Genomic DNA, 19,207 nt, shown 5'->3' with positions numbered 1-19,207 from the left:
TGTAGGCAAATTGATGGGGGTCCAAAGTGGGAGGCAGACTGCCCCTGATGTACTGACAGACCAGTCTCTCCAGGCACTTCATCACTACAGGCGTAAGTGCAACAGGCCTGTAGTCATTTGGGCCGACCACTGCTGACTTTTTAGCGACGAGGATGATGGTGGAGGTTTTGAGACAGGGCGGGACGGTGTTTAGTGACAAGGAAAGGTTGAAGATTTTAGTGAAGACTCCGGTCAGTTCGTCAGCACATGCCCTGAGAACCTTTCCATGTATTCCATCAGGACCTGCCGCCTTCCTGGGATTCACCGACCTTAGAACACACCTCACTTGATGCTCCCCAAGTGTTAGTGTGCCGGTGCTGGGGGCGGGAGTAGATGGAGTTACATCTGAGGGCCTGCACGTCTCAAAACGAACGAAGAAACGATTTAGATCCTCAGCACGCGAGGCATCAGAACTAGATGTCGCCAGGTTATTGCTTCTGTGCTTGGTAATGTGATTAATCCCCTGCCACATCCTCCTGGGGTCGTTGTCAGCAAAGTGATCTTCAATCCTTCTCCTATGGGCAGCCTTAGCTTTCCTGATGCCTCTACTCAGGTCTGCCCTGGCCGCCCTATATGCAGCCTTGTCCCCTGACTTGAAGGCAGTGTTGCGACTTTTCAGGAGGGCTTGCTCTTCGCTATTCATCCAGGGTTTCTGATTTGGGAACACCCTTACCCTTTTGTTGACGGTGACATTATCAACACAGTTCCTGAGCTACGAGAGTACAGTGTCCGTGTACTCCTGGAGGTTGTGGCTGGAGAATATATCCCATACAGTAGATGAGAAGCAGTCCTGCAGTTGAGAGAGGGCTCCTTCTGGCCTGGTTTTTATTGTCTTTGTCTGGGGCTTTGTTTTTCTCCTCAGAGGAGTGTAGGTGGGGGTGAAGGAAATGCTAATGTGGTCAGACCCAGCCAGGTGGGGGAGGGGTGTCGCTCTGAAAGCATGCCTTATGTTAGAATAGACCCGGTCCAAAGTGTGTTCACCCCTTGTGGCAAAGTCTACAAACTGGCCAAATTTAGGAAGCACAAACTTTAGGCACTCTTTGTTAAAGTCGCCGGCGACAATGAAAAACCCCATCAGGGTGGGCAAGCTGTTGTTTGTTTATTGTGTTAAGCAAGAGGCTGAGAGCCGTGCCCACGTCCACATCCGGCGGTATATAGACAGCTATCACAATAACCACTGCAAACTCCCTCGGAATGTAAAAAGGTCTGCACGAAACAGCCAGAACCTCCAAATCAGGAGAACAGTGTGTATGAATGATTCTGCTGTTACAACACCACTCATTGTGCACGTAAACGCATAGCCCCTCCTCTGCTTTTGCCTGAGTTGCTGTTCCTGTTGTGTCGGTGTAGCGTGCGGCCTGCTAACTCGACTGCAGAGTGGGGAATCAGCGGGTGAAGCCACGACTCCGTGATAATAATAATGCTGCAGTTACATGCAAAGCTCGTGGTTGCTAAGTGTAGCTCCAATTCGTCCAGTTTGTAGCAGATGGATCTGGCGTTCGACAGGAAAAGGCTCGGAAGTGCTGGCCGGTGTGGTTGTTTGCGTAACCTAGCATCAGAGCCAGACCGGCATCCCCTCTTCTGCTTTCTCTCCCTCCGTCGACTTCTGCGCTTGCTGGGCGGGCAGACCACCCACGATGACCCCGGCGGTCTCGCTATCTCCTCCAGGATGTTGTGTATTCACTGATTTTCGCCAGAAACATGCAAACTGTATTTAAAACCTAGGTCAATTAGGTTCTGGCGACTGTAAGCGACGGCGGCGTTACAGACATATATACACAATAAAAATCGAAATAAAAACGAGCACCAAACTGGAGAGCTAAGAGCCGCTGCACCCGTGCGCGCCGCCATCTTCCCCTAAAAAGGGGAAGTCGTCTGGAGTCGGGTTGTGGGGGCAGCAACCTACTTGGGCCAGCTCCTCCAGGGGAAGCCCAAGGCAACCCTACCCTGCTGAGAGACATAGTCCCTCCAGCGCAGGGGTCAGCAACCTTTTCCCATCAAAGAGCCATTATTACCCATTTTCCACAGTAAAGAAAACAGTGGGAGCCGCAGTAGCCATGGCGTTGTGGCCCACCCTAAGACAGCCAAGAGCTGCTTTAGCCGATCACAACAGGTGACAGCAACCACTACCAGTTGCTCCTGTACGTCATAGTTATCTTTCAACGGAAGATAATTAATAAAACAATTTGTATAAACTTGATCCAGAAGTTTCAGCCCGTCTGTGCCGACAAAATTTAGATATTTTTTACCCTGTTAGTGATTTGGTTATTGATTGATTTTGACGCGTAACACACGTCTCCTTTTAAAACATGTTTAAACTGTTCACAATACAAATCCAGGCTCTGTCTTTAGATTGTTGTAACTAAACTTTGCATTGGTAAATGGCCTGTATTTGATATAGCACATTCTAGAGTCCTGGAACCCCCCAAGGCGCTTTACAACACAGTCATTAACCCATTCACACTCTGGTGGGGATGAGCTACGATGTAGCTACAGCTTTCCTGGGGCGCACTGACAAAGGCGAGGCTGCCGAGCACAGGCACCACCGGTCCCTCTGACCACCACCAGCAGGCTAGGTGGGTTAAGTGTCTTGCCCAAGGACACAACGACAGCGACAGACTGAGCGGTGCTCGAACCTGCAACCTTCCGGTTACAGGGGCGAGAACTCCTGTGCCACTGTCGCCCCATCGCATTCAACAATGTTGAAAAGGAAAGGATCCGATCAATTAGATTTTCTCTTATTTGCAGTAACGGAGATAACGGTGCAGTGCGCCTGGCTCTGGTGTTAAGCAAGTTTAACCTTTCTGTTTGCAACAATCTTCACTAGAAACACAACAGTTAGGGTTCGCACTGACCGAATATTTCATGTATTTGATCGTTTATTTTGACGGAGAAACATCATGCCTGCAGGTGCGCTAACATTTTTATTATTACGTACATCGTAGATGTAGCTACATCAGTCAAGAAAAGAGTCCATTCAGAACATCTGAGCTGGACTGAGTTCAGCGCAGCTCGCTGTCAGTGCGTACGTAAGGTGGACAGCGAGCTGAAGATGTGGAGATCGGGGGCTTGGAGGGTGTTGCAGAACCAGAACCATGCAGGAAGGTTCCTCCCACTGAAGCGAGTGTTCTCCAAACCCTGTCTCTCAGAGAGACGTGTCACTTAGAAAATGTTCCTGATGATGAAACTTTGGCTGAATAGCGCATGTTTGTCTCCAATGTGGCGACACATCCATTAGAAAATGCTAAGGCTGATTCATGCTTCTCCGTCTGCGTCAGTGCGGAGACACGCAACGCCATAATCCGTCCTTGCGTAGGGCTCCAGCAGGCACGCAAGTACGTACGGAGTCGAGCCCACTTTTTTAAACATCCGTCGAACGAGACGGATTACGCAAGCTTGTGATTGGTCAGGACACCGCTGTTGTTTACAGCGCCGCCATTGCAAAGAGAGCCGAGGATAACTAACGGCAGACACGGAGAAGCTTGAAGAATACCTCTCGAAAAAACTCTAAAAACATGAACGTTTAATTCCCCCGTGACTGGAGGAGTGAAAAGATGCACAGCAAGCGTTTTATTGGTGGACGGAAATGACAGGAAACGTGGGTTTAGAGGTGGCGAGCACATACAGAGGTGGAGGAGAATGAGAGACAAACTTGTCTGTTCAAAAGTCTCTTATACAAAAAACACAATATAAACACATTATCCTGGACCGATACATGACAGGATACCACAGAACAGCGCTACGCCCTCTGTTGTCCTGCCAGGCAATTGCTTTGCAACGCTCTCCAGGAGACGGAGAAGTATGAGAGCAAAACGCTTCCGTCAGTCCGTGCGTGTCTGTCCCTTGCGGAGCTGACGGAGAACCATAAACCAGGCTCAACTGTGGCCGTGTGCAGAACACAGCTGGAGTTCATGAATAATCAGCGGTCTGCCTGCCGCTCTCTGCATCTCTGCTCTAAGAATCCCCGCTACGCTGAGTCCATATAAATAATCTAATAAAGGTAGAAACTGGGTGTGTGTAACTTAAGGGCATCAGGGGAGCCTGACAACCCTTTCAGGAGAACCAAGTAATTTGAACCCAGTATCCGAGTCCGGATTGGGGCTTGGATCGGGAAGTAAAGCCCAAGTCCTGATCAGTCTGAAACCACGTGATCGGGGCCGACTTCCGATCATGTGATCGGATCAGGACATCCCTACTTCTCACCCTATCTCTAAGGGAGATACTCCGGTTTCCCCCACAGATCACAACATGCCCTATAGGTTATAAATTGTAAGTCGCTTTGGATAAAAGCATCTGCCAAATAAATAAACATAAACATAAACAAAGAGGGTGAAATGCCTTCTCCGGGTCAGGGATGAGGTCCTACGCCAACTGGAGGAGTTTAAGTATCATGGGGTGAGACTCATTTTCCAATTGCCATTTATTTCTAAAATTCTAGAAAAAGTCGTGTGAGATCAACTGATGACTTTTCTGGAACTACACAACAGTTTTGACAAATTCCAGTCTGGTTTTCCTAAAAAGCGTTCAACAGAAACAGCTTTGCTTAAAGTTTCCAGTGACATGATGGCTGCAGACAACGGGGAAGTCACAGCGTTAGTATTGTTAGATCTTTCTGCGGCTTTGACACTGTTGATCACAGCACCTTAATTAACAGACTTGGTGACTCGGTGGGGATCTCTGGAACAGGTTTAGATCCTACCTTTCTAACAGAAGTCCTAACCTTGCCCGCCAGTCTCCTCCTCTGTTTAATTCTGCACAGAGAAAGGGTCTGGGAACTCTCCTATTCAAATAGCCCCGCCCCCTGAGAATTCTAACTGAGCCAATCAGAGCTGAGTAGCGTACGTCACACAACGTATCGCCGAGTTTGTCATAAACATAGCGACTGAAGCGGCGTTCGCTGCGTCTCTTTCCTCTGGTCTAAATGACTTGGACGCGTCTTTAAAACCGCAAGTTAAAGCGCTAAAAGTCTTGTTTCTAAAGGAAGATGTTCACACTGTCACCAGATGTCATCTTTGACTACAGCTAAAAAACTACAGCGTTGCAGACGTCACACACAGCGACTCTCAGTTGCTCATAAACAATGAAGACAGCGGCAAAGTTCGCTGCGGCTCTTTCCTCTGTTCTAAACATCGACATTAATATATGGACAATGGGTTTCCATAGGCTCCAATAACAAGTTTTTCTGCTAAAATGGGAGGTGGCCACCACCGCCATTTTGACCGTGTCACAGGTTCTGTCAAGTCCAGACAATTCCATAAAAGGGAAGAGAGGAGGAGCTGAGGGTGGGGCTGTAAGGCTGGGATCAACTGACGACACCCGGTCGAACTAGCTACAAGCTAACCTGAAGCTAACCCAAAGCTAATGCGGAGGTGGGAGCTAAGCTAACGGAGGTAGCAACCTAGCTACAACCGGGGTTAACTGTGCACAACACCAGAGCTTCTGAGTCAGAGATACGCCGGGCTGACCGCTGGGTAAAACCGGGTGGAACACAGAGGTCTCTGAGACCTCCACAAGCCGGCAGCCGCACAGCAGACAAGCGCCGCTGCGATCTGAGATGTGCAGAGCCGCCGCTGGGGAAAACCGGGTGGAAAAGTTTCCATCCCAGAGCTCCACAAGCCATCAGCCCGCGCAGCACACAGAAGCCGCAATGAGACAAAGATGCGCCGAGCTGCCGGGAGAAGTGGCGTATTTTGGCGGTTCTGGCTTGCCATAAGAACCAGCCGTCAGCCGGCGCAGCTAACAGAAGCCGCGATCAGACAGAGATGGACTGGGCTGCAGGGAGGGGATAAGGGTGGAAAACATTGGTCTCCTGAGAGCTCCACAAGCGGGTCGTCGGAACCCAGCTCCACCAACATGTTATATTTCAACCCATTTTCTAAAGTGCAGCATTATGTTAGTTTTTCTCAAATGCTGAAACACATTTCACAAACGTTTCCTCCATGTTCCCTAATGTCTAAACGCAACACCCTTTTCTAAAACTACATTAACACAATGACTCTTTAATGGGAACAGATTGCTGACCTCTGGTTTAGCGTGACGTCTGATATATATATATATATATATATATATATATATATATATATATATATAGCCATGCCCTGATGTGGGGCTGTGGGGTGCGTCAACATGGTCGGGACATAGAAGGGGGTGCGCGGCTACATAAGTTTGGGAACCGCTGGCCTATATGATTACGCACAAGCATGACGCGTCAACCCGGTCACACAGTAAGACCGGGTTGGACCTGTTCAGGTTCACACAGACAATCTTTACATAGAATTAGCATACAGATGTAAAATTAATGCAGTAAAATATAAAGCATTTTATTTAAATATCCATTCATTATTTTACAAGCACAGAGAGCCGCATCAGATGGATGGAAGAGCCGCATGCGGCTCCAGAGCCGCGGATTGCCGACCCCTGAGCTAGGGCATGTGCGGAGGACACACACACACACACACACATGCAAAAAATACTTGCTTTCAATTACATTTATTGGGCCCACTTACATTTTCTTTGGCCCACCCACAAATGAGTTTCTGGCTACGCTAATGGTGACATATGACAGACTTCTCTGGACTCCGCAGCCATTACACTTTTCACCTCGCAAACCCCCTAGCGGCAGCTCGCGCACCCCTGGGGGTGCGCGCACCACACTTTGGGAATCGCTGCTCTATAGGGTTCAGGAAAGGGGAGTAGGGTGGCAGACAGACGTTTAAAAAGTGGTTACTGTTGGTGGTGAACCACTCTCTGATTTGGTTTGTTCTGTGGAAGCGGACATTGTCCCAAATGATCACATAAATGTGATGTGCGGGCCCAGGATGGTGTTGTTGGTGGTCCAGGAGGATGTCTTTTAGCTCCTCTAGGAAGGTGAGGAGATGTGGTCACAGCATTAGCAACAAGTGTCTTCAATTTTGAGTCGTTGTGTGTAATGAATGACGTCAGGTGTGTTCACTGTGTTCAATTAGTGCTGACTGTGGCAAGCATTTGGCATCACATGAGCTTTCATTTGAGAATATGAGCAGAGTTCTTTTGCAACTTGTGTTTTAGCAAGGAAACGTGTTTAGATTTATGAGAACGGAGGATTGTGTTTTGTGTATTGTGTCTTCATGTGAAATGTGTTTATGATGTTGGAAAATGATGGCTAGATTTAGTAAATGTGTTTAGACAACTGGTCATTTGGTTTAGAGGATTGGCTTTTGTGTTTTAGCAATTGAGAAAAACTTCAATAAATGTGTTCAAATATCAAACAGCTAAATATCATTAACATGATGACAGTAGAAGGCCTCTCTCCCAGGATGACCAACAGGTAAAGCCTCTCCTGACCCTGGACACCTGCAGTCCTACAGAGAAAATCAGAGACCACAGGTGACAAAAAGGCAATAAACACATTTTTACATTTATCCACACAAGAAGATAAAAATTATATTCTTCACACAAACACTTCATTAAAACGTGTCAGCTGTGTAATCCCTGAAATGTAAAACTAGTTTTCACAGCAGAACTACTGTGGTTGTGTGTAAACAGCTTCACTCTTCACCTCTAAGCTTAATAAAAACTCTTCTTTGCTCTGTTGTCCTCAAAACAAATGACAAGTTTAATTCGACACACACACACACACACACACACACACAGGAATAACTGGGACCCGTGATACAAACTCGTTCTGGCTGATTTCTGCCTAAAATGTAATTTAAAAAACAAATATACAGACGAAAAATGTCTATAAACTGAACCGCTTTAAGCTTTTAAGGTTTCTACGGCTAGTTTTTAACAAACTTACGTTTAAAACTTCATAGCTCTCTCCATTTTCTCTGCCTGTTGAAAATCCACAGCCGGCGCGCAAAGCATGCTGGGATAGCCTTGTTCTGTGAGGATACAACAGACCCGTCCTCGAAATGTGGGTGGAGCGAGGATGCGTTTGAGGACGTGAGAATGAGTATTCTTGGAATTCGGACAGTACTCGTCGCTGCGCTGTGACGTCATTGCACTCTTACAAGCATCCTTCCCGTGGATTTGGACACACCCACAGTCTATATTAACAAAATGTCCGATTTTACTGATCTGTTCTGTGGGATACCCCAAGGCTCTGTTTTGGGTCCATTCTTGTTTCTACTATATATACATTCTATTGGACAAATAATTAATTCTTTTCATAATGTCTCCTGTCATTTATATGCAAGCTTTACTGCCCCTATCTTTCCATTCTGAGTTCTATAAACATTCGGTCATTTATCTTCTGCAGCGTTGACAGGCTGGACACTTTTAAACAGCTGAAGAGCCTTTATTTAAAGCTGCTTTTAACTAAACCTTTTATTGTTTTCTTCATCAGTATAACAGCATTTTTTATTTTATTTATCTTTTATTTGTTTAATAAAATTTTGTTTTGTTCTTATGACTTAATGACGTTATGATTTGTTTGGTTTCTTTCGGTGATAAGTGCTTTATACTGCTTCTGATTGGGTGTTTTTGTTTACATCAGCTGTTTAACAAATTACTGTTAGAAAGAGAAACAAACACCAGATTCACCAACAGAGTAATGATCACTTCAGGCCACTGAGTCATTCTTTACTGATGCTGTCATTTTTCTGAGGGACCAGATGTTATCAGAACAAACAGATTGAAAAAAATCTTTAAATCAGCTGAGACACTGCTGCTGGATTCACATGTTTGTTTGTTTGTTTGTTTGTTTGTTTGTTTTAGATCAAGATAGAAGGAACCATCTGGAAAGAAATTGATGATTTGGAAACGTTCAAAGTCCTGGATCTGGAGGAGTTCCAGAAGATGTTTTCAGCTTACCAGCGTTCAACAGTAACACAACACATTAAACATACGCCTAACCCTAACCCATCTTACATGTTAGTGATGCAACCGTTAATACAGTCAATGTAACATCAGGCAGCAGAAAAACAAAGATACAAATGGTATAAGCATAACTGGAGATGCAGTGTTTAGCAGGTCTGTAAAACAGCTGTGTGTGTCTGTGTGTGTGTGTCTATGTGTGTGTGTGTCTGTGTGTGTGTTCACAGAAAGATGCAGAGGAGGAAATTTCTGTGAGGAAAGTGAAGGAGCTGTCAGTGATAGATGGTCGCCGAGCTCAGAACTGTAACATTCTGCTGTCACGGTCAGTTTCTGATGGCTCTGAGTTTAGCTGTCGAACTTACTTTAATTTCACTCCTTCTGCACTTTTGTTACAAATCCTTACAAAGCCCTTCTGGCCTTAAAACACCAGGATGGAGCATCAGGATTAGTACCTTTATCAGTGTACTGCCCCCGGTGGAAGATTTACAGGTAGAAACGGCTGAGTTCATTTGTCCTTTACTGTTTTAAAATTACAAAAGAAAAGAAAACTACTATAAATTTGTTTATTAATATTAGACAATAGAACTTCATGTTTACGATTTTTGAATAGAATAGAATAGAATAGAATAGAATAGAATAGAATAGAATAGAATAGAATGATCCCACAGTGGGGAAATTCAAATGAAGCCAACAGGACTACTTTGGTTTCTTGAAGCCGTTTCACTTCTCATCTGAGGAGCTTTGTTCTTTCTAACTGGAAAATGGGGAAGTCAAGCTTATAAGCTGTAGCTGTCTGCTGTTATTTATCAAGCAGAAACTACCTCTGAGTACCCCTCCTCTCTAGCCCCTGATGAGTCGTTGGCCTACTGTTAATCAATCCTGAACTGCAGATACCGTAACTGGGCCTTTGTGAAATCTACAAAGAAGTCTGGAGAAGCATCCAAGGCAGCAACAAAGAAAAGGCCAACAGGCCCAAAGGCGCCGTCATCCCATACTCAGAGAAACTTAGAAGAATCTTCTCCAAACACGACATCCTGGTAAACTTTAAACCCAACAACACCCTCAGACAGAACCTGGTTCATCCTGAAGACAAAACACCCAAACAGAAGCTCAGTGGTGTTGTTTATGCAGTCCAGTGTAGTGAGGACTGTCCAGATGTTTACATCAGGAAAACTAAATCCTTCCAGGGAAACCTCAGTCAGCTATGAGCTCATTCGTCCACGTTTTCGTAAAAAACATCAGGCTACACCGTCTGTAGTCCCGCTGCAGCCTGGTCAGCGCTGTGAGCTCATCGATCTTATTGGGTGGAGAACGGACATATCCCATAATCACGAAGGGTAAAAATAGTTTATTTCTCCGTTATGAGCCATCTGGCTCCGACTTGAGCCAGATGGAGATGGAGAGAAAGAGATAAAATGATACACACGAGTCGGTGGTCTCTTTGCTCTCGTCGGACAAAAGCCCTCTCAAGAGTATTTATTAAAAGACACACAGAGATGATAAAACGCACACACATTTACACATTCCTTTAGACTTCGAAAGGGAGACACCCAGACGCTGGCACAGGGCGTTCTTACTGATAAGCTAGGACTGGGAAGAAGCAAGGTCAAACGCCTGCCTGTTGCCAGGGGAAAAAGAGCTGGATGTAACTTTTGTTTAAAATCATACACAATGTATCCATAACTTATCCAACACTGTGGACTTCCTGAGAGTAATGAACTACAGTAATCCAGTATTGATGTAATAAATGCATGAACTAGTTTTTCAGCACCGGTCGAAGATAACACCAAGGTTCCTTACTTTGTTCTCGGAGACTGATTTAATGCCATTCCGGTCAGGTGACTGACTAAGCTGTCCAAAGATGAGAACTTCAGTCTTGTCTTGATTTAAAAGCAGAAAATTTAGAGTCCTCCAATTTTTTATGTCTTCAAGACAAGCCTGTAATCTCCAGCGGGAACAGAAGTGAGTTGTTCCACTATTCACAATGTATGATTTTTACAAGGCTAGAGAGCGCAACAGGGCAGTGAGTAGATGTAGACTTTTCAAAGTCAGAGTAGCAGCTCTTAGAGAGCCAGAGTTCTTCCTGATTGCCAGATGTTCAAATAATTATGTGCAGCAGTGCAAAACAAATAAATTATTTAAAATTCATTCAAACTGACAAATGATAATAAACAGACCTTTGACTGATTGAATATTTTATGTGGTCCTTTGACACTTGTTTTTGAGTACCCCTGTCCTAAGCCATAAAACATTGACTCATACTTTTTCATGCTCCTTTCCACCTTGGATGTTCAGTTTTAACTCTGTGGATTAGCATCTTGTGGTTCCAACTTGTTTGTTTGGCTTTACTTCGTTGCTCTGTGTAATTTATTTATTTTTTGACCTATGTGACTATTTCTGCCTGTGTTGTTTTGTGAAAGTACAGCGCTTTCGTCGGTTGTTAGTATCGTATTAAAAGCACTCTATAAATAAAGTGGTAATGCAATGGGGTATTTTAAGTGAGGAAATTCCAATCACACGTAGTAAAAAGCCCAAAAAAGTGCTTTTTCCATGATGTGGCCCATTTAGAAATGGAGAATTACTTTCTCAGAATCACTTTACTGTCATTAAACCAGTGTCTCTGTAACAAAATATGTTTCTGCACAACCAGTGCAAGAGTACACAAACAACACACAGAAAGACATAAACAGGATCAGGATGACTGTGGTATCCCATTCATTATTAATCATCACTAAACCTTCTTAATGAATGAGTTTCTGTTTCACAGGCTCAAGATGACCAATGAGGAGATCTGTTGTGCCATCCTGACCATGGATGAACAAGAGGAGATCCCCAAGGACATGTTGGAGCAGGTAGAAACACACAAGATGTGATAGAATCATTTTGAATGATTGGAGGAGAATAATTCACCGGTTCCATTGATCCCTCATGTTTAAAGGGACTTGCACTATGGTCTACAAAAAACTGACTCTCAAAATGATTTTGAACTAAATCCCTCTCACATGAAGTGATCTCGCTAGCTTTATTCCCAACAGTTTCATTACCTTCCAGAATGAGCCATTTCAGGGCTCTGTTACTGGCCATGCTCACCCATCCCCAGAGTTGCTGGGAGTTTATCACAGTACAAATGGGGAATTATGGGTAACACTCCTGCTTTTCCTACCAACAACATATAGTTAAAACACTAAATCACATCCAGATGATTTACAGGTGAAATTTAAAGAATGAGAATCTGCTGCAAAAGTTAATTTATGTCAGTAAGTCAACTTAAAAAGTGAAACTAATCTATGAGACAGACTCATCCTGCAAATCCAGATGTTTCAGCCTTTATCTGTTCTAACTGTGATGATTATGGCGAACAGCTGATGAAAACCCCACATCCAACATCTCAGACAATCAGAATATTGTGAAAAGGTTCAATATTCCAGACTCAAAGTGTCACTTTGGTCAGCTGATGAGTCCAGAACAGCTGCAGAGGGTTGGTTCCTGAGCCTTTAGATGGTCTCAGTCTGAACTGGATTACTGACATTTGCACCATATTCTCATTTTTTCAAGTTTCACCTGTGAAAAAGATAAGATTAAAGATTGAAAAAAAGAAAAAGTGATTAAAAACAAAAAAACAAGGGAGCCTCTAAATGTACAGAATATACAGAAACAGCAGCATGAAGAGGAGGTCCCACCAAAGCCTGAACAGGTGAGTTTAAAGGAGACCACTGAGTCCTCTGATCTCAGGCTCAGGGGGAGAGAGGTCCAGAGTCTGAGGGCCACAGCAGCAGATGATCTGTCACCTTTGACCTTTAGCCTGGTGCTGCACAACCAGTAGGCTTTGGTCACTGGACCTCAGGGACCTGCTGGGAGTTTAGGGACTAAGAAGATCATCAATTTATGAAAGCAGAAGAGACCAGGCATGGTGTTAAAACCCAGATAATCCATCTTAGAAGTCAGAAAAATTTTTTGTCAAAGAACTAGCATCCCAGTAAAACAAAATTACTTTCAGCACAATCCATCCAAGATCAAACATCCAACAAACACATAAACAGGATTAGGCTGACTGTAGTATGCAGCTACTTCACGGTGCTCCTATTTGCAGATCTGAAGAAAATGATCACAAGGAGAGGAGCACCGAACCACAGGGCATAGTTACAAAAAAACCAACTCAGCACATGAAAGTACATATTCAGATAGTCACAACATAAGAAAATGTGTAAAGGGGGTTGGGGGGATTGCGCATGCAACAAAAACTAAGCTAATCAGCACTCCTGCTGCTCAGGAGTGGGAATGAGAGTCGGTAAAAAGTGAGTCCGTCTGCTTCTCCCAGTTCAGTGACTGTGTCTGCCGCCTAAGATGTAATGATGCAACTCCCGGTGAGCTGGTTCAAGGGGCTTCACAGGCCCATGCGAGGAACCAGGGAGAGAGGGGCAGATCACCCTGTGCCGTTATGGGTGCATGTCTGATGCAGGGGCGTTAACACCTTTCTTATATCACCACTCTGAAGACCGATGAGCGTTGTCAACAGGTTTACTGACATTGAAAAGGGTAAAACTAAAAACAAGACAAAAAAATACAGTTATGATTTACATATGTGCAGCATAATATGCATTTATATACCACACTGCTACTACACAGTATATGTCACAGGTCTAATTATGAGAACTTGTGCTACTGACGCTATCCAGACAACCTCCAAAATCGCGGGTAACTGGCTTAACAAAAAGACTAGCTTGAAGCTAAATACAGCATTAGCGGGCAACATATAGCACAAAAAACAAAAGTTGCAACTTATACTTTAAGTACATACCGGCGATACAACCATAAACAGAAGATGTAGACAGTGTTTTTTTTTTCCAACAGGACACCATAAACTGTGTGCCGATATGTTTCCTTTCTTCTTGCTCACTTGCTTTACTAGACTGAGCGGACTTCCTGTTCAATAAAGTTATTTCAAAATAAAGCCGTTTATAAAGTGCACCACTCGAAGAAACCACAGAGGGTGCTGTAAACACATAATGAATAACCACTGACTGAAAATGACATTTTAGTGATACAACATTTTTACAACTTTTAGTGAAAACAGAACACACCCCGCCTGGCGTAAATAAACGCCATGATTAAATATTGGGGAAAACAACATGTTAAGAAGGCACCAAAGGTACAATCTCTGAGATAGGTCTGGTTAACACCTTCGTACCATCTGATTTGGCTACCTTAATTTCCACAGTACGTATTCTGCCATCTTTACTTGGGAACACCTTGGTTATGAGACCAAGAGGCCATTCATTTCTTGGCACTTGACTGTCTTTAAGTACCACAACACTTCCTGAGCTCACGTTAGATTGGCTTGATTGACATTTGCGGCGTGGCTGGAGAGTAGGAAGAAACTCTTTCCTCCATTTGTCCCAGAATATGTTCGACAGGTGCTGAACCTGGCACCACTGATGTTTGAAGAGGTCTGCTGCTGTGAATTTTTCAGATGGAGCCTGAAGGGGTGCTACCTTTTGAGTCAGGAGAACAGCTGGAGTCAAGATAAAGGGGTCACTCGGGTCTGACGAAACTGCAACAAGGGGTCTAGAGTTTATGATAGCAGCCACCTCTGCCATGAAGGTGACGAGAACCTCATGAGTGAATTTAGCGGTCTTAAGCTGAAAAAACATAGAGTCCAATATTCTCCGTGCCAAACCTATCATTCTCTCCCACGATCCGCCAAAATGGGAGGCATGAGGTGGGTTAAACGTCCATTTACATCCATGTTCTTTTAAGAAGGTGTGCACAGCTGTGTTGTCCAAGTTTGAAGAGATTTTCAGTTCCTTACATGCACTTACAAAATTGGTGCCTCGATCAGAGCGAACAGTTTTCACTGGTCCCCTCATGGCCAGAAATCGTCGGAATGCATTAATGAAGCTAGATGTATCAAGCGACTCTACCACTTCATTGTGAACTGCTCTAATACTCAAACAAGTGAATATGACAGCCCACCTTTTATTCTGATTGACGCTTCCTCTTGTGCGTCGTGAAGACACAAACCACGGACCAAACACATCTAAGCCCACATTCGTAAACGGGGGATCTGTTGTGAGACGGTCTGGAGGGAGGTTTGACATTTTTTGTGTGCTTAAAGGGGCACGAAGTCTTTTGCAAGTAACACAGTGATGGATGGTTGTGCTCACCTTTCTTTTACCGCCCACTATCCACCATCCTGCGGAGCGAACGGCTCCTTCTGTGAAAAGGCGACCCTGATGTTGGGTCTGCTCGTGGCAATGCTTTATGAGAAGCGCTGCAACATGGTGGTGGCCGGGAACTATGAGAGGGGTTTTCTCACCTTGGCTAATGTCTGAGTCTCCGATACGACCACCTACTCTAAGGAGTCCTTCTTTGTCCAGATAGGGGTCTAAGGTTTTGAGAGGACTGGTTTTGGGTAGTTTTCCATGTTTTTGCACACACTTGATTTCTTCAGCGTACACGTCCTGCTGTACTGCTCGAATGACAAGGTTCTGAGCTTGGTTTAACTCATCCACAGTAAGTCCCGTTTCACAGTAATGCCAGCCATTACAGCGATTGTCTTTGCTTGGTGGTGATTTGAAGTTGTGGATGACATGTATTAGTCTAGAAAGAGCACGTGTGAGAGATTTCCAGGTAGAAAACTTGGTGAATCTGTCTGAGCCCAGTTCTTTAGTTGAGGTTGTTGTTTTGAGTGCAGTTACCTTAGGTCTTACATCTGAGTCCATGCTGGGCTCTACAAGGTCATAGGAGTCGTTTAGAGGACTCTGAATCTGATGTAAAAGGTCAGGGCCAGTGAGCCAGTTACTAAGCGGCAGCTGGTATGCAGGAACAGAACGAGTGGCGTGATCTGCAGGGTTCTGACTGCTAGCTACATAGTGCCACTGGCGTGGCTGAGAAGATCTGCGGATCCTAGTCACACGATTACTGACATAGACATAAAATCTTCTAGACTCGTTGTAGATGTAGCCTAGGACTACTTTACTGTCTGTGTAGAAGGTAGTGTGATCTAGTTTACAGTCAAGTTCATCTGAGATAAGATCTGCGAGCTCAACCGCTAAAACGGCAGTACTAAGCTGTAATCTTGGAATAGTCTGATCTGGGCGTGGTGCCAGCTTAGCCTTACCCATTACGAAGCCTACTTGAGTGTGTCCTTCTGCATCTGTCACTTTTAAATAGGCCACTGCAGCTATGGCTTTGGTAGATGCGTCTGAAAAAACACACAACTCTTTTCTCACAGCTGTTGAAGGAGAAATGTCTGTGTATGCTCTGGGAATGGTCATGTTAGGCAGGTCTTTGAGTGAGTCTTTCCACTGTGTCCAGGACTCTTCCATTTCAGGAGGCAGTGGAGCATCCCAGTCCCCATTTTCAGCTGTAAGTTCTCGTAGAATTGACTTTCCCTGTATGGTTACTGGTGCTACAAAGCCCAGCGGATCATAGAGGCTGTTTATTGTTGATAGAACACCTCGTCTAGTAAAGGGCTTTGGCTCATCAGATACTTCAAAGGTGAAGCAGTCTTTACTCAAGTCCCAGAGGAGACCTAGGCTGCGTTGCATGGGCACTGAATCAGATTCAAAGTCTAGGTTTTTTAAGTTTTTGGCGTGATCTTGAGTTGGGAAAGCCTCTAGAACTTCCTTTCTGTTGGCTGCTATTTTATGCAGTCTTAAATTTGAGTTTGCAAGTGCATCTCGGGTTCTTTGGAGTAGAGATATGGCTTTTTCAACAGTAGGTAGAGATTTGAGTCCGTCATCAACATAGAAGTCGCGCATGACAAACTGCTTCACATCTGCATCGCAGTCTGGTTCAACGTGTAGGACTGACTGGTGCAGGCCATATATGGCCACTGCTGGCGATGGGCTGTTCCCAAAAACGTGGACTGTCATTCTATACTCCACAATTTCTTTGGAAATGTCATTGTCGCGGAACCACAAGAAGCGTAAGTAGTTCCTGTCTTGCTCTCGCACGCTGAAACAGTAGAACATCTGTTCGATGTCTGCTGTGAAGGCAACAGCTTCTTTTCTGAAGCGTATTAGGACCCCAAGCAATGGATTATTAAAATCTGGTCCGGTTAACAGAACGTCATTCAGGGATACGCCTTCATACTTGGCACTTCTGTCGAAGACGACCCTGATCTGCTTGGGTTTACGGGGATGGTAGACACCGAATAGTGGCAGATACCAACATTCCTCATCCTCCTTTAGTAGAGGGGCAATCTCTGCTTGTTTGTTTTGGAATATTTTGTCCATGAAAGTGGTGAAATGTTCCTTCATCTCTTTTTTCTTTTCAAAGGTGCGAAGAAGAGACATTAGGCGATTCAGGGCCTGTGGTCTGTTGTTAGGGAGCTTTCGGTGTGGATTTTTGAATGGTAAAGGAGCTGTCCAACTGTTATCTGTGTTTTTTGTTAGTCCTTCCTCCATTATTTTTAAGAAGGCATTGTCCTGGATGGAAGGTGAGATGTAGTTGTCATTTCTGGTTTGTTTGAACACATTACATCCTAAATGATCAGGTTCACAAGCGCTGTCTGCCAGCTGAGCGCTGAAGTTGAGTGGAACTTGTATCCCACAATGTTTCTCTTTTACGTTGAAAACATTAGGACATGGCTCAAACGCTGTGGGACGTCCCCTTTCAGTTGTATTTGTGAACAGAGTCCTTACTGAAGGAGTTTTGTGGACGTCACCTAAACACACGTTTCCTACTATGACCCATCCTAGGTCCAATTTTTGAGCATAGGGTGCGTTGTTAGGGCCACTTATCTGTTTGCAGACTTTGTGAGCTCTAATAACATCTCGTCCAAGAAGCATTAGTATGGGGGCGGAGTCCAAGGCAGGAATGAGGTGAGCCACTGACTTTAGATGGCTGTGATGTCTAGCTGCACTGGGTGTGGGGATCTCGTCTCTGTCATTTGGGATATTTTTACACTCAATTAGGCTAGGCAGTGGGATGTGGACTGAACCATCTAAAGCTGCCACTACATAACCTGTAGCTCTTCTACCCATTGTTTCTTTGGTACCTGCACATGTCTTAAGCGAGTAAGGAGAACTAGGGCCACAGTCATTAAACAACTCGAAGAACTCAGGACATAGTAGTGATATGTTACTTTGTTCATCATGGATGGCATAAAGCCTTACTGCTTGGTGTGGGCGGCCTGCTGGGTAGACATTAACGAGACAGATTTTAGAACAAGATCTGCCTGCTTCGTTCACACCACAAACCTGAGTGCATTTAGAAGTGATCTCCTCGGATTCAATGGTGTCAGGCTCCCCGCCATGCTCTGCTGCCGGTTCGGTTTCTTTTAGCCAGGGAGCTGGTCCTGGGTGCAAAGCCGTGCAGTGTCTCTCATCACTGCACTCAGCACACTGTACTTTGGCCTTGCAGTTCTTTGCTATGTGTGAAGATGAGGCACAGCATCTGAAGCAAAAGTCGTTCTCTTTTGAGAACGTTTTCCTGTCTAACAGTGTTTTCATGCGAAATGCTCTGCACACTGAGAGAGGATGGGCTTTCTTGTGGATTGGACAAAGCTTTTCGCCATCTACAATTTTGTTCAGGGACCTCTGAGTGTCTGAACTAGATCGAGAGACAACATCAGTTTTGTGTACAGAAATCTCTTTTTGTCTGTTTGCCCTCCAAGGTAATTTGTCTGGTCTGGGTGCATCAGGTGATGGTGTTAGATTAAAGCTGGGGTCGTTTCTAGCATCAGCTTCTTGCGCAACAAAATCTACTAGAACACTAAATGGTGGGAAGGAGACACATTTTGTGCGTTTGTAGTTGGCGCCGACCGTGATCCACCTTTCTTGCAGGTAGAAGGGGAGTTTTTGAATAATTGGATTTACTCCTCTTGCTGTATCTAAGAACGCGAGACCGGGGAGGTCTCCTCCAGCTTTAGCACACTGCACTTCCATGAGCAGGTCACTAAATTTTCTCAGTTTTGCAAAGTCTTTGGATGAGATTTTTGGGAATGTATCAATTCTTTTAAATAGTGCATCCTCAATCACTTCAGCTGAGCCATAACATTGTTCAAGTCTGTCCCATATCATGTTGAGGCCATTAACTGGATTGTTGATGTGTATGGCTCTGAATTGTTCTGCATGTTCAGCCGATTCCTTGCCAAGCCATTTTAACATCAAGTCCATTTCTTCACTTGCCGTTAGATCTAACCCACTTATAGCATTTTTAAATGAGCGTTTCCAAGCTCTGAAGTTTTGGGGCTTGTCATTAAACTGGAGTAGCCCTGTTGCCACTATTTCACGACGAGCAAAGTATCTGATGAAGTCACTCGCATTTGATTCTCTAGGCTCTTTGTATAAAGGTCTAGCATCATGGGAGCTAGATGCTGACACCTGATTTGACCAATTGGTACTGTAATTTTTATCAGCAT

The 19,207-nt window shown here is 44.6% G+C and overlaps 1 protein-coding gene across 2 annotated transcripts in view; it reads left to right on the top strand.

The window, feature by feature from the left end:
• LOC107396948 (disheveled-associated activator of morphogenesis 1) overlaps positions 1-19,207 on the top strand; it is an 88,185-nt gene that overhangs the window by 35,174 nt on the left and 33,804 nt on the right. For both annotated transcript variants that reach the window (XM_015976799.3, XM_015976798.3), the window contains 3 exons: positions 8,740-8,847; positions 9,066-9,160; positions 11,606-11,690. In XM_015976799.3, the coding sequence (XP_015832285.3) occupies positions 8,740-8,847; positions 9,066-9,160; positions 11,606-11,690 (288 nt within the window). The remainder of the gene's footprint in view (positions 1-8,739; positions 8,848-9,065; positions 9,161-11,605; positions 11,691-19,207) is intronic.

This window comes from Nothobranchius furzeri, chromosome 18 (genome assembly GCF_043380555.1).
Source record: "Nothobranchius furzeri strain GRZ-AD chromosome 18, NfurGRZ-RIMD1, whole genome shotgun sequence".
Taxonomy (NCBI): Eukaryota; Metazoa; Chordata; class Actinopteri; order Cyprinodontiformes; family Nothobranchiidae; genus Nothobranchius; species Nothobranchius furzeri.
The sequence above is the reverse complement of the archived record's forward strand: the minus strand, read 5'-3'. Positions and strand labels throughout refer to the sequence as shown.